Source organism: Fusarium pseudograminearum, chromosome 1 (assembly GCF_000303195.2).
Source record: "Fusarium pseudograminearum CS3096 chromosome 1, whole genome shotgun sequence".
In the NCBI taxonomy this organism is placed as follows: domain Eukaryota; kingdom Fungi; phylum Ascomycota; class Sordariomycetes; order Hypocreales; family Nectriaceae; genus Fusarium; species Fusarium pseudograminearum.
The window spans coordinates 449,610-463,880 of record NC_031951.1 but is presented as its reverse complement, the minus strand read 5'-3'; the positions used below and the strand labels follow the sequence as shown (position 1 = coordinate 463,880).

The 14,271-nt window shown below is 46.4% G+C and overlaps 7 protein-coding genes across 7 annotated transcripts; 3 read left to right on the top strand and 4 right to left on the bottom strand.

Moving 5' to 3' along the window:
• Nucleotides 1-337: 337 nt before the first annotated feature.
• On the top strand, nucleotides 338-3,166 carry FPSE_06908 (uncharacterized protein; the record flags this gene model as incomplete). Its single annotated transcript, XM_009260026.1, has 1 exon — nucleotides 338-3,166. The coding sequence occupies one exon, from the start codon at nucleotides 338-340 to the stop codon at nucleotides 3,164-3,166; it is 2,829 nt and encodes a 942-aa protein (XP_009258301.1).
• A 60-nt stretch (nucleotides 3,167-3,226) lies between these two features.
• FPSE_06907 (uncharacterized protein) lies at nucleotides 3,227-4,345 on the bottom strand (the record flags this gene model as incomplete). The annotated part of the gene is made up of 1 exon (XM_009260025.1): nucleotides 3,227-4,345. The coding sequence occupies one exon, from the start codon at nucleotides 4,343-4,345 to the stop codon at nucleotides 3,227-3,229; it is 1,119 nt and encodes a 372-aa protein (XP_009258300.1).
• Nucleotides 4,346-5,276: 931 nt separating this feature from the next.
• FPSE_06906 (uncharacterized protein) lies at nucleotides 5,277-6,476 on the bottom strand (the record flags this gene model as incomplete). The annotated part of the gene is made up of 4 exons (XM_009260024.1): nucleotides 5,277-5,653; nucleotides 5,845-5,876; nucleotides 6,123-6,189; nucleotides 6,242-6,476. The coding sequence occupies 4 exons, from the start codon at nucleotides 6,474-6,476 to the stop codon at nucleotides 5,277-5,279; spliced, it is 711 nt and encodes a 236-aa protein (XP_009258299.1).
• Nucleotides 6,477-7,051: 575 nt separating this feature from the next.
• On the bottom strand, nucleotides 7,052-7,442 carry FPSE_06905 (uncharacterized protein; the record flags this gene model as incomplete). Its single annotated transcript, XM_009260023.1, has 3 exons — nucleotides 7,052-7,059; nucleotides 7,097-7,161; nucleotides 7,282-7,442. The coding sequence occupies 3 exons, from the start codon at nucleotides 7,440-7,442 to the stop codon at nucleotides 7,052-7,054; spliced, it is 234 nt and encodes a 77-aa protein (XP_009258298.1).
• A 1,103-nt stretch (nucleotides 7,443-8,545) lies between these two features.
• FPSE_06904 (uncharacterized protein) lies at nucleotides 8,546-8,718 on the top strand (the record flags this gene model as incomplete). The annotated part of the gene is made up of 2 exons (XM_009260022.1): nucleotides 8,546-8,663; nucleotides 8,699-8,718. 2 exons carry the CDS (start codon nucleotides 8,546-8,548, stop codon nucleotides 8,716-8,718), a joined length of 138 nt encoding a protein of 45 aa, XP_009258297.1.
• A 513-nt stretch (nucleotides 8,719-9,231) lies between these two features.
• Nucleotides 9,232-10,726, top strand: FPSE_06903 (uncharacterized protein; the record flags this gene model as incomplete). The annotated part of the gene is made up of 7 exons (XM_009260021.1): nucleotides 9,232-9,476; nucleotides 9,522-9,593; nucleotides 9,650-9,825; nucleotides 9,874-9,905; nucleotides 9,985-10,426; nucleotides 10,492-10,521; nucleotides 10,626-10,726. The coding sequence occupies 7 exons, from the start codon at nucleotides 9,232-9,234 to the stop codon at nucleotides 10,724-10,726; spliced, it is 1,098 nt and encodes a 365-aa protein (XP_009258296.1).
• Nucleotides 10,727-12,679: 1,953 nt separating this feature from the next.
• FPSE_06902 (uncharacterized protein) lies at nucleotides 12,680-14,109 on the bottom strand (the record flags this gene model as incomplete). The annotated part of the gene is made up of 4 exons (XM_009260020.1): nucleotides 12,680-12,848; nucleotides 12,900-13,220; nucleotides 13,269-13,752; nucleotides 13,797-14,109. 4 exons carry the CDS (start codon nucleotides 14,107-14,109, stop codon nucleotides 12,680-12,682), a joined length of 1,287 nt encoding a protein of 428 aa, XP_009258295.1.
• Nucleotides 14,110-14,271: the final 162 nt, after the last annotated feature.

Sequence of the window (14,271 nt, the reverse complement as noted above, 5' to 3'; positions counted from 1 at the left end):
GAGATTTAAAGATTGTTCCTTGGGTTGTATTTAAGTGTTTGGTTCTATTAGCTCTTCCAGCGACGACAGTTTGGACGCTATAGGTTAAGGTTACGAGCCAGTTATTGTGGCGTGGGGGGTTGACCGCCTGTAACCCCTTCTGAGAGAGTTCTAGCAAGGGACAATCCTGTGGACAGCGTCAGGTATTCATGCATCCTGGAATGTATGCAGCTCCTTCTTGGCTAGCTGTACGATTATCTAACATCAGTGGCTGCATAACTCAACCCGCACAATCAGCCTGAACATCTCTTCTTTCTTCTTCCTTCAATGTATCACAACTCCTCAACACGTTGACATCATGGATCCCAGCAGGGAAAATCTCCTCAATGGAGCAGATCATGGCAGCGACACTGAATCAGACATTGACGCAACTGATTACCTCCACAAGAATGTCACCACCACTCAATCCCAGGCTTCAGTCAATTCTCAGCGTCGATTGCGACCAACCGGACCCTTCCGACGATGGCGCACGAAGCGATGTTGTTTGACCATCATCGGTACCATCGTAGTAGGCTGGATTCTTCTATCGGCAATTGGCGCTTTTGCTTGGAAAAAGATTAAAACACCACCTGCTGATGGACAATCACCACCATGGTATCCCAGTCCCAAGGGCGGCACGGCCAAGAACTGGGAAAAGAGTTACGAATTGGCTGCAAAGTTGGTCGGCAAGATGACACTGGCAGAAAAAGTCAACATCACCACCGGAACAGGTTGGAGTATGGGCTTGGCTGTAGGTACCACAGGCGCTGCGACAAACGTTGGCTTCCCAGCTCTAGCCCTGCAGGACGGACCGCTCGGGATACGCTTCGCCGACAATGCGACTGCTTGGCCAGCTGGAATTACAGTGGGCGCTACGTTTAACAAGAAACTCATGTACGAGCGTGGAAACGCCCACGGAAAAGAAGCAAAAGGCAAAGGCGTCAATGTCATCCTCGGTCCAGCTATCGGGCCTCTTGGAAGAGCTCCTGCGGGCGGGCGCAATTGGGAGGGATTTGGTCCTGATCCGTACTTACAAGGCATCGCAGGCGCAGAGACGATTCGCGGTATCCAAGATGCTGGTGTGATGGCGACTATCAAGCATTTCATCGGAAATGAGCAAGAGCATTTCCGACAGGCGTGGGAATGGGGTCTTCCTAATGCCATCTCGTCCAACATTGACGACAGAACACTGCATGAGATTTACGGGTGGCCATTCCAGAACGCAGTCAAGGCTGGTGTTGCGAGTGTCATGTGCTCGTACAACATGGTCAATAATTCCTACGCATGTCAAAACTCAAAGCTTCTCAATGGTATTCTTAAAGATGAGATGGGCTTTCAGGGTTTTGTCATGTCGGATTGGCTGGCGCAGAGATCTGGTGTTGCGAGTGCTCTTGCGGGATTGGACATGAGTATGCCTGGTGATGGACTCAAATGGCAGGACGGTGATTCCATTTGGGGACCGCGTCTGACGCAGGCTGTCCTGAACGGATCTTTGCCTGTGGATCGACTGAATGACATGGCGCTTCGAATTGTTGCGTCTTTCTACCAGTTTGGCCAAGACAAGGATGAGAACAAAGGTCCCAACTTTTCATCTTGGACGTATGAGGAAAAGGGAGTTTATGCACCTGGAAGTCCGTCGCCTCAAGAGAAGCAGATCGTGAATCACTATGTGAACGTGCAGGAGGATCACGCCGAGTTGGCTCGACATATTGCCATCGAGGGGACTGTTCTGCTCAAGAATGAAGGGGTACTTCCTCTGAGTCGAGAAGGTGACCTTGCCAACTCCAAGTCTGAAAAGAAGGACGAAAAGATCAAGGTTGGCATTTTTGGTGAAGATGCTGGCCCTGGGAATGGAGTCAATTTCTGCCCCGATCAAGGGTGCAATGACGGTACTCTAGGATCAGGTTGGGGTAGTGGTGCAGCCGACTTTCCCTTCTTGATCACTCCTGTAGAAGCTCTACGAAAGAACTTCAACAAAGAAAAGGTTCAAGTCAGCGAATTTCTGTCCAACAAGGTCAAAGACATCAAGAAGATCAAAGAACAGGACGTCTGTTTGGTGTTTGCCAACTCTGACGCAGGAGAAGGGTACATTGGATGGAGCAGCGTTCGAGGCGATCGCAACGATCTTTTTCTCCAGAAAGGAGGCGACGCGCTCATCACAAAAGTCGCGGAAAACTGTGGTGACGGATCTGGTACGACGATTGTGGTCATTCACGCTGTTGGACCTGTTGTCATGGAGAGCTGGATTGACCACCCGCGCATCAAAGCTGTGTTGACAGCGAACTTGCCTGGCGAGGAAAGTGGGAATGCGATTGCAAGTATTCTGTTTGGCGATGAGAGTCCCAGTGGAAAGCTGCCATACACAATTGGCAGGTCTCTCGCTGATTATGGTGAAGGCGGACAGGTGTTGTATCTGCCCAACGGGGTGATCCCGCAGCAAGACTTTAACGAGGGTTTATACATTGACTACCGACACTTTGACAAGTACAATGTCGATGTCCGATATGAGTTTGGCTATGGATTGTCGTACACTACCTTTGAGTACAAAGATCTGAAGATCTCCCTCAAGGACGCAGTGTCGCAACTTCCAGCCTCGCGCGTCTCGCCATCAAGTGCGAAACCACCAAAACTGGACGACAAGATCCCTGATGTCAAGGAGGGTCTCTGGCCCAAGAACATCCGCAAGCTGAAGAAGTGGATTTATCCCTACATTGATTCCGCCGACGATATTAAGCAGGGCGACTACCCTTACCCCGAAGGCTACGACGTTGAACAACCACCCTCTCAAGCAGGTGGTGAAGAAGGTGGCAATCCAGACCTGTGGAAGACGGTAGTGACTGTCTCTGTTGTGGTAACCAACAGCGGCTCTGTAGCTGGTAAAGTTGTGCCTCAATTGTATCTTTCGTACCCTGAGACCTCCAAGGTGGACCATCCTGTTCGGGTCTTGCGCGGATTCGAGAAAGTTTCTCTTAAGAAGAGTGAGAGCAAGACTGTTGAGTTTGAGTTGACGAGGAGGGACTTGAGCTATTGGGATGTTGAAGAGCAGAATTGGAGGGTCACGGATGATGGGGAGTTTACGATTTCTGTGGGAGAGAGTTCGAGGGATTTGAAGTTGACGGGGACGTTTAAAGCTAGCACTGCACTCTAGTTAGGTAGACTATATTGAGTGTAACGGAGCGATGTGAATTATTTTGCATTCGAGTTGTGACTAATTATACGCCCTCAAAAACTCTACCAAGGCCATCATGGCCATGGCCTGTCCATAAGGCATACTCGTTCGGGGAATATCCTTGTAATGCTGCAAATCATGTCCCATACCCGTACCAAACGAAGTATTCAGCAATTCTCCCTCTGGACTAATATTCTCCAACACAGCCTTTACCGCCTTCACAGCTACATCAGAGTACTCCTTTCCGATATACCTCTTCCTCTCTGCCTTGAGAATACCATACGCGAAACCTGCCGTCGCGCTAGCTTCCACGTACGAACCCTCTTCTTCAGGGACGTCGAGAAGAGTGCGCCATAAGCCGTTTGCGCATTGTGTCTTTGCCAACGCTGCGCATTGCGAGTCTAGCGTGGCGATGAGGTGTGAACCGATGGGGTCCGAATCGTTAAGACCGATCAATTCGAGAAATTCGGGGATGACAATTGTGACCCAGCTGTTTCCTCTTGCCCAGCGCGCATCGGCAAAGTTGTGTCCGCCATCTTTAAAGGTCCAGCCGTGGAAGAATAGACCTGTCTTTGTGTCGAAGAGGTACTGGACGTGGAGCAGGAACTGCTTCTTTGCTTCGGCGACGTAGTGCGGTCTGTTGAGAACTAAACCGATTTTGGCGAGGGGCATGACTGTCATCATGAGGGTGTCGTCCCAAAGCTGCTGCTCGTTGACGTCGAGGTAGGTAATATGCTGAAAACCACCATACTTGGTACGCGGGAGATCATGCATAGCCCACTCCGCCCACGCATCCAACCAAGGAAGATACGTAGGGTTTTTGGTCTTTTCGTAGACAAACGCGAGCGTTAGAAAAACAGCCATGGTATTGATGTTTTTGCCCTTGTGGCCTTCTTTGAAGCGGGCGCTGAACCAGTCCTCGATAATCTGGAGGTACTTGTCCTCGCCGGTCATCTCGTAGTACTTCCAGATGCCGTAGAGACCGATGCCGTGGGTCCATTCCCAGTCGTTCCAGCCTTTTGTGTCGATGATTTGGCCGTCGGCGAGGGTCATGAGGAATTCGCCGGTTGTGTCTTTGATGTTGACGAGTTCGTGGATGAGTTGTTGGATTTGGGAGTGGACGTCTTGCGACGCGATGGAGTGGACGTGAGTAGGCATTTTGGGTGACTGTCAGTGTATGATCACACTTGTCAATTGAGAGGTGAATGAGAGAAAGAGAGAGGGGTCGAGAGTGAGGTTATTATTTAACCCAGCTAGATGTTCATGGATCCTCTTGGTAACCGGGGATTTGGTAGCTTTTACCGATGTTCTTTGCTTGGCATGAGTTGCTCGGTCCGATGTATACCGAGACTGGCGAGTTTCTGTTAATTGCGAGCCTATGAATGTCACTCTCGTCTCATTCTTAAAGGGTAGTGCCTTCTCCGCATTCTCACATCGTGGGGGTGGGGCAGAAGCTGGGGGTTGAAGGTTAAATGGGGGTGGAGATGATGAATGAACAGAACAACATATGATCATCATGAGTTTTGTATGGGTGTTGCAATTGACGTATACATAGACATGTTGAGATGTAGGGATGTAGTGAAACCAAGTGATGAATGAGGTTGAGACAAAGACTGGCATTAAGTGAGTTGAACCATGGCACTGGAAACAGTGGGATTAGCGCATCGTGTTGGATCTTCAGTGGATGTCCACCAACATTCACCCCACTAACTGAGCGTCGCATCTAAAATACAACCTCGGAGGATTATATCGGCAGATCAAGAGTGACACATGCACCGGTATGTAATAGACCCTCGTATCTAATTATTATGATTCAACATGGAAATTCAAGCCGAAAAGAGTAAAAAAGAAAAGGCCATTAATACAAAGAATCTGCTACGTTGCTATAACTCTATGTGAGTGAACAAGACATTACAAATGATACCCAGTGTCACCAAAATTGACCGCTATGAGCATAAGAGATAAAATAATTAGGGCAGCTTATGACACTTAGACTATACTTCTTAGACTACTTATTTCTATACCCTAAGGCTTAGGAGGTCAACTATTCTATTACCCACTAGCCATATCACACCATGCTTTATTAATCTCAAGGCTTCTCGTAACCCAATATGATATTCCATTTGCGCGTCCACATGCACTTATAACATTCACCACAAAAATGTTCAGTCTCCTCAGGTACATGACCGTCGTGTTTGACCACGTATCGCCAAATCACTCGACCCAGATGGTCCATTTGATGCATTTGTCCAAATATCTGTCCCCCGTCTGTAACAACCCAAGCATTCCTGTATATTTCTGTGCCACATTCCCTGCAGTTCCTGGCGAACAGGGCTTGTCTGTCTCCGCAGTTCTTGCACTTCCAGTGACTGTGGTTGGGGTGGATGTCTGTGGTTTCTATAACCCTGCAGTCTGGTCCGATGGCATTGAGCATTGTGGGCATTGTGTTGGAGTGTAGATTTAGTTCTTTAAAAGGTATATAGTTGAGTTGTATGTTAGTATATAGTAGGTTCTTTCATGTAGTTAGATGTTGAAATGTTACGAGAGGAATTTATTTTATAGACGTAGAAAACGGGTTGATTCAAGCAAGACGTAAATTGCTGTTCATTACTGTCTGTTACGTTGGGGACACGGAATTATTACATTCACTCACTAACCGTACCAGGCTTCGCGATTCAGAAAGAGTTCACTGGATAGTATAACAGTAGTAAGTTTGCGCATCACCTACGAACTGATTGCTGTTCAGAGAGCCGCCTGTCGAACATCACACCAGATGATTGTCTCGGTACTCATGGCTCAGACCGTGGTCTGCATGTATGCTCCATAACCCCCCCAAGACACCAGGAGATAGACACATAGACCAACAAGAAACGAGTCTTGGAAGAAAGAATTTATTAAGTTATCATAAGCATGAGAGGTGTAGCCCGAAACATACATGTGGACCTCGCCTCCCCCCCAAGCAAGGATCGAGGACCAAATACTCTCCATGCCTTTATCTCCTTCTTGCGTATAACAATAGTACACAACCGACTAGACTAATCAGTGCCTAATTACCGTTTACAGTAACATTGTAGTACCACTCTTCCTTTCCTGCAGAATTATTTCCAGCATTTCCCCCAATTATTTCCCCGCTAGCCGTTACGGCCAAGGACTGGCCTATTCGTGATCTTGAGCAGTTGGAGCAGATTTTTTCTGTCATGCTGTTAAGGGTCTGACAGCTGCTGCATTGCCATTGAGTGTGGTCACTACGGACAGTTTCGGTGACCTTTTTGACCTGGCTTGGTGGCATTATAGATATAATTGTCGAAGAAACTGTAAAGAGTTGATAGATTTATATTTATGAGGAAACTTGTAGATTATTTTATGATGAGTTATTGTCAAGTGGGAGAAAGAGTAAAGATGCTCTCCTATTTATAGGCACAGAAATTTGTTTGCTTAGAGTGGAGTGTAAGTCACTGTATCTTATGTTGATGCCACAAGCTCCACCCATTTAATGATTCAGAAAGATCAAACGATAGTGAGGATGGTAATTTGGTACTGAGTAGATGATAATGATTAAGGATATGATGGTGATTATCAGTCTTGTGATCTGTACGTGGGTTAGAATTGTCTATGACTATAGGACAAGTGACCTAAAATGACCTAAAATACTGAGATTGAAAACGATTGGCATTAATTAAGTCAAAAGAAAGCACCGAAAAATGATAGTGAGTGAGTCAGTGCATCCGAACACCACCTTGGAGGATTGTCTCGGCACCCATACTTCAATAGTGAGTATATGAATGCTATATACACCTTCCAACATCAGGAGAGACAAATAGATCAAGAAGAAACAGGCCATGAAAGAAGGAATTTATTAGGTCGTTATGAGCCTATGAGAAGTGTAGTCAAAGTCATTAAACATTATACCCATGTCCGCCATAAGGACATCAGGTTTCTCCATCTCAAGAACCAAGAACCAAGAATCGCATCCCCTGCGCATTGATGTAGCCCGAAATCATGAATCCCATTAATGATTTCCATTCGTAAAAAGATAGTATTCCCAAGTTTCCCTTTTTTCGTCATCTAGTCCACAATTCTTCCCAATTGGTTACTTGGTGTACGTGAGAGCCCGGGACTGGCCCAGTCGGGATTCATTGCATTTGACGCAGATCTCGTCTTTCATGATGTTGATTTCGTCGCATGTGTCACAATCCCATTTGGTGTGGTCTTTGCGAACCTTGTGAGTAGTCTTATTGACCAAGGCTGATGACATAGTGAAGAGGTGTAGGTAGTAGTATATGCGTTGAACAGGTTGTAGAGGGATGTCGGAGTTGCTGTATAATAGGAAGCTTGTAGTAGGTTGTTGGATGCTGTGATGTTGATGAATGGTGAGAGGGTTAGACATACTGTTTGTTTTATAGATATGATGGTGGTTTGCCTGGAGTTAGATGTAAATCACAGTCTGTTAGATGATACCACAGATCTAACACTCTCACTGACCCATCGCACCTGACCCGGCGATTCAGACAAAGTCGCCAAGCTATAGGTTCTGATTCAGCTACTTTGTCAGGTGCAATCCCGTAACTGAATAGAGTTGGATCTATGTATAAGAACTTGACTAAGAGTCTATGACTCCTCATTTGTGAACCTCAATTGCACGAGAATACTTCCAAGTCTTTGTCCCATCGCTGTCAATACACGCTTGACTACCTGAGTGACAACCAGTTCAGCAGCTATATCGACTCTTATTCTCAGTGAGATAACTTCAATAGAAACCCCATTCCCGACGGGATATACTAGAGCCAACTTAACCCCAAAGGATGTTATGGGGACATTTGGGATCAAGAGATATAAATTCTCAGTTAGTCAACCCTTGACTTGCTTGCTTTAACTGGCAAGCTTTTGAGCATCCTCTATGTTCTTTATCTTCCTTTATCATAACACCATTAGCCAAGGGACATGCTCACTGATCCATAGAGATAAACCTACATTACAAGTAGCGCCAGCTGAACGCTATGGAGGTGCTGCCTTTCGCCATCCAACTTAGACAACTTTGCCTTGACGTCTTTTGCCCTATACCACCAGTCCACTCGCGTAGGTAATTCAGAAATAGTTTCCTTCGTCACCTTCAATTCTTTGAGTAGCTTGGTCTGTGTATTGCTGATTGATCCCATGGCATCGGACGGCAGAAGCCCCATGCCCGTTATCTCCTCGTCGGCTTCACGATCCATGGCTGCGAAGAAGCTTGTCATTTGATCAATATACCTACCCGTAGACTCGAGGTTTTCAATCAAATCGTCAATCTCCGTTTCTGCACTGCGGACCGCGACCATAAATGCGACTGTTGATAAAAAGAGGCCGAGCGCAAACGTCAAGATGCCCAGTATATTGCCTGTAGTTGACAAGGGACTGTCCCCGCAGTCCGGGCACGGCAGGCATGTCGCTGCCATTTTCCACCGAGTATACCAGGAGCGCGGAGGCACTATTCGAAGTTGTATGTCTAGTTGAAACAATGTATTTTAATCTTAGATTTTCTGTGGCTGGCTTGAGCTGAAATTGATACCTGTATCTACATGTAGGCAGTCCGTATTCGATGCCATACTGGTGCATAGTCAGCTGACAGCCATGCAGTCTCAGTGCCTAATGGATTATCTAAGCGACATGCATCTCTGCCTAACCCATTGGTGTTGATTAAAGATCCCCAGCACCAGTCCGATATTGTGTTCTTAACATGCGCCTCAATCTCAACTTTGTTATATTTATGTCCCGATAGCAAAGTCCGTCCAGAGATGACCGGTATCGGATATTCCTCCAAAGAAATCTTAACTGAAAAGGGTCCCTATGGAGATCTTTGGATAGAATGCTATCACTCCAGAAGGGTGCCAGACCCAGCTGACATACGAAGACGGGAAATTTATGAGAAACCTGATCTCGACTCTTCATGCCATGCTTACCTCGCTGTCAAAACTGCTTCTCATCCTAGTCCTAGTCAGGATGAAGTCTATCTTCCTGCAGAATGTTAGTGCTTCTTTCTCAATCATGCCCCGGGTCAATCACTTATCATGTTTCGCCTCATCCATTTAGCTCAGACCGCACTGGCGTTTTCCATCCATTCCAAATCGCTGTACAAGGTGATGATATTCGTAGGAGGGCAGAACATCTGTTCCTACCCGCGGGGAGGACACGAGGACGCGGATGAGATTCAAGACTACTTCGTTACACCCAGTCCCTCCTTAGAGATACACGGCGTTTTTGTCAAGAAGGGATTAGTTCGGCAGCTAGTTGCGCTAGAGTCCGAAAGGTCGGGGTAAGTACATGACCAAGTTGTTAAAGCTGAAGCTGACATTACAAGATATTCGATTGAGCACCAGATGACAGGTCAAGATCAGCATTTGAAAATTCGAATGGAATTCTTTCCTGAAAGGTATGTGTCATTTTACACCCCCGCAAAATACTGACATATGCTGTGTCCACGAGCAGACGTCGTCTCGAAGGCCAATTTTACTTCACTATCGTCACGAAGAAGTCGGTTTTTGCGGTTTACATGAATGACGGTGATGCTACAATTCATGATATCAAGGATCGCATTTATGATACAAAAAAAATACCACAGGACCAACAGCGGTTTATTTACCGTGGAAAACAGCTTGAGGATGGTACGTTTGGACTCAATACATGTTGATAACCTACATCTGACAAAACAGGGAGAAATTGGTCAGAGTATTCACTCCAACGAGTACGTACATAACCTTCATACCATAAAGATGGTATTCAGAGTGTTTATGACTTGAGACTCATATTCTATTCATGTATAGGGAAGCATAGTCTTACTAGTCCTTCGGTTGGCAGGCGGCGGCGGCGGCACTATTCATGATTTGATCGAGGAACAGGATACAGTCGACGACAAGATAACACTTGAGCCCACGACGGCTATTGCTCCGGGGGGATTTATTTCCCATGAAATCATTCAGGACCCGACCTCCGGAGAATGGTACGATGAACCAGCTTATACAGTGAACCTGCAAGTGGTGAATTACGAACAGTTCACAAACATTACGGGCTTATCCCCCAAGACTCCATCTCCCGATGAAGTAGCTAAAATATCACTGGAGAAGTGTATAAATAAAGAGTTGGAGAATCTGGCGGGCGAAGAAATCCATCTTCAAGGCATAGGAGAGATGTACGAGCAAACTGGGATTGACATCACTGGGCCGTACAATGTAAATAGAGCAAGAGAGGATCGTGCTCCAGTGAGACGTCCGTTAACATGGCGGCGGATTCTATCATGTGGATTTTGCTAGGGGTGTGAAAGGTATCATTAGTATGTATTACTGTATTTGCCGACATACGTGGTATGTCACTGGGATCATGTCTCTATAGAACGGGAGTATGCTTATTTCTCATCAGCGTTGTCGCTATACTGATTCATGTTGCCGTCTTCTATCACTCCCTACAGATTATAGAGTAACATCCATCGATACAAAGGACAATGTCTCAGTTATGGGTCACAGATCAGGCGTCCTGTCAATCCTACAATTTGATTTGTATTTTCTCTAAGCAGGAAATAACGAAGTACCTGAACCAAATACTATGACGTGTATAACCACAACTCTGTACTATTACTGAAAGTTACAAGGACTCCAAGTTTATTTCCACTGATATCCTCAGCCTCTGTATCAACCTTGCGGTGATTATTGCAAACATTGCACATAACTCGGGACATGGGATGCCTAGTATTGCATCGTTTGCGTGTTTTCTGATTGATGACCTTCTTGCAACGTCAATGCGTGTGTTTCGGCTTGATTATATGTGTAACGTTCATAATAAGGTTTCCGATATATTAATTTGAGCCAGGTTCTAGGAGTTATAGTCGGTTGTATATTGGATTTATGTCTTTTTAAGGGTCGGTATTGGGAAGGAAATGAGAATGACCAACGTCTCGGAGTAGCTATCTATAGACGAGGAGAGAGGTAGAGTTTCACCGACCAACACTACTTCATCAGTTGCAGAAGCTCCAGACGAGGCGCCTACTGTACGCACTCATAAGTTGCAGTAAATAATATACTCAATGTTCGAATCACTAGTCGATTGCCGACCGCAGTCTTCATGGGTCACAGTCCAGGCTCTCAGTCAATTCTTAAGCCTGATGTGGGATTTCGTTAGACTATAAAGAATAGGGACTAGGAGTATTTCTACAGCGGCGTGTATGTCCACTTGTCTACGCCACTATGAATATATACAAGAGCTCCGATTGTATTTTTACCTTTGTTTACTGCCTTGACGCCTTCTATACGATGATGACCATTGGCGCAATTGACTTGGGATAGAGGTTGGAGCTTGTCACATCTTTTGCGCGTCCTTTGGTCGATAACTCTCTTGCAACGCCATTGTGTGTGATCTGGCCTGATTTTATCTGTGACGATTATGGTGGGCTTTTCCGGCATAATGGATGTAGTAGACTGATAAGAGACCTGGGTTGTTTGTTGTTTGTAGGCATTCTAGTTTAGAGCTTGTGAAAGACAGGCACGAACCGGTGGTGTGAGGAAATGGGAATACGAGAAGCCTTGGAGTGTCTGTTGTATTGACAGGGGAGATCAGAGCTTAAGTGAAGAACAGCCTCTGTCCAGATATTCACACCACCCACAATGGTGAATGGATGCACCATCCGAAACCCCACCACGTATGCTGATATTTGGTTCACTGGTCAATTACAAATTGTGATCCATCGCAAAGATCTATTCACGTACTGAATGATACCCATTGGACACAACAATATAACACCAAAGCTCCTGGCCATCCTCCTCTCTAACTCGACTCCCCAGAGTAAAGTCCTCATCAGTGAGTGCAAGACAGTTGCGATCTCGCTGCCTTTCGCATGTAGTGCAGGTGGTTACCGACATGGGCATTCTCGCAATGCACCTCATACCATCTTGCAGGGTCCTTTTACATTCCCAGCGGGTATGATCTGGGCGGATTGAAGTAGTGCGGTTGACAACTGTTTCGGACATGATGGGTGTGTTGACTGTGAACGAAGGGCTGCTCCTCTTGAGTCTTTGGCATGTGAGTCTCTGAAGTGAAGGGGTTAGACTGACCAGGTAAGAAAATTATTGGCATTTCATAGATGAAAGCGAGGAGGCAAAAATCCGACAAAGACTGATGTTGCCTTGAACAAGCAGATTGACCACATAACCAGACGTTTCTTGAGCATACGCGATGAGGTTGCTTGCCTCGGTAAAAATCACTCTCAACAAAAGAAAAGGTTGATTCACAGTCCTTCCAGAACAAGAAAATATGTGGAATTATTAACAAGGGTGCGATAATCAGCCTAATAAGTACTAGGTACAAAACTGTGATGTAATCAAATGTGGCATATTGATACGGCGACTGGCAGGATGTGTTACACAAGAAATGATATCATGTGAATACCTGAAAGAGAAGCTTGCATGTATCTTGACAATGCAATCAAAATCTGACTATCTTAAAAACTCAATATAGCATCTAAAACTAGATCTATGTTTGAACGACTCCTGCAGACTCGCTACGAACATACGGCTCAAGAGGGAAAGTCTGCAACTCAGGTGTAACACCACCATAAACCCGTTCCCATCTCTCACTAAGCGCAGCGGGTGTCTCCCAAGCATACTCAGGGTCTCTAAGCCACAATCGCAGCAGATGTCTCCTATTTCTCATGTCAGACGTTGCAATTTCTTCATTTTGAGATGAAACTTACTGTTGATCCTCGGTATCTCTGAAACCATCGCGGGCGTGGAAGACGGCGACATTGTTGACATACTGGATATCGCCCTTTTGGAAATCCGTCGATACGCTGAATCGCTCACCTAGAAAGTGCAACGTGTCGAGAGCTTCGGCTTGGGCTTCGGTGATGGGTGGAATATGGTTGCCTCGCGGGAGGGCTCCGAAGCCAACGTAGTAGCGGCGGGCGTACTGAAGGACGACTCTTTCTGGGGTCTTTCTATCGGCACTGGCGGGTTGGTGGTGGATTAGAGGGCGTCTTGAGACCTTGTCGGTGTCATTGACAGTCTTTGTGAAACTGCAAAATGATTAGAAAGGCCTTTCTTTGGGACTGCTGTGAACCTACAGCTCTGCTTCCCAGTCTTCAGCCAGAGTACGAATAAGATCGGGCCGCGTTTCGGCAATATAATTGTACACACGCCAGGCACTAGCCAAGCGACTTGCACCCCCTTCAGCAGCAGTACCAAGAGCAAACAGCGAAACGATATCTCCCGAGTCTGTGTGAAAGACCTGCTTATCGGCTGTGTAGGCAGGAGATCCGATCTTGATCTTAGTAGTACTACGGACATCCTTGACATGTCCGAGAACCACATCGGCTCGCTTGCCATCATAGTAGGCATCCTGTCGGCCTCGGATTGAACCAATGTGCGAAGAAATGCCTGCGTAAATGATAATATTCTCTTCACGAGTGTAACGATCGACGTCTAGACCGCGGAGGACGAAGAAGCCGTGACCGAAGTGAAGTTCACGAGAGAGACGACGGAGTTCATCATGGGTCTTGGGAAGTGGAAAGGTCTCTTGAGAGATATAACCCTTTGCGATGTTGAGAGCTAAGATGTTAGTATAAGTCAAGAAGAGTACAAGCAATACTCACACTTGAAGTGGGCAAGAGCGTTGTCAATGTCCTCAAGCTGTTCAGCTGTAAAGGTATACGTCCATTTGTACTCTTTAGCAACAGTCTCTCCCTCCCAGACCAAGTCTCCCTTGAGCTCCTTTGGGAACCCCTCAGGGATTTCTTTCGAGAGATTCTCAGTCTGAGTCCTGCGGGCTACACGTGCTTGATACGTCTCCCAGTTAGGATGGTAGGAGATGTCTGGCTGCCCTGGTGGGGGTTGGGCAGCAGGAGTCGTGCCAAAGGTTGGCGCTGACGGAGGAGCAACGGGAGTGAGAATAGCTGCAGTGGCCATGTTGAGGATAGTCAGTATTTGATACGAAGTCTTGGTATTTTCTGTTACTAGATGCGATATCAGAGTATTCTATCCTGTATATAACTGTTGAATCGTCATACTTCCCCGCAAATGAGTTGGTAACCCGCGGGAAGGATTGTGATTGCGCCATCGGTGATACAG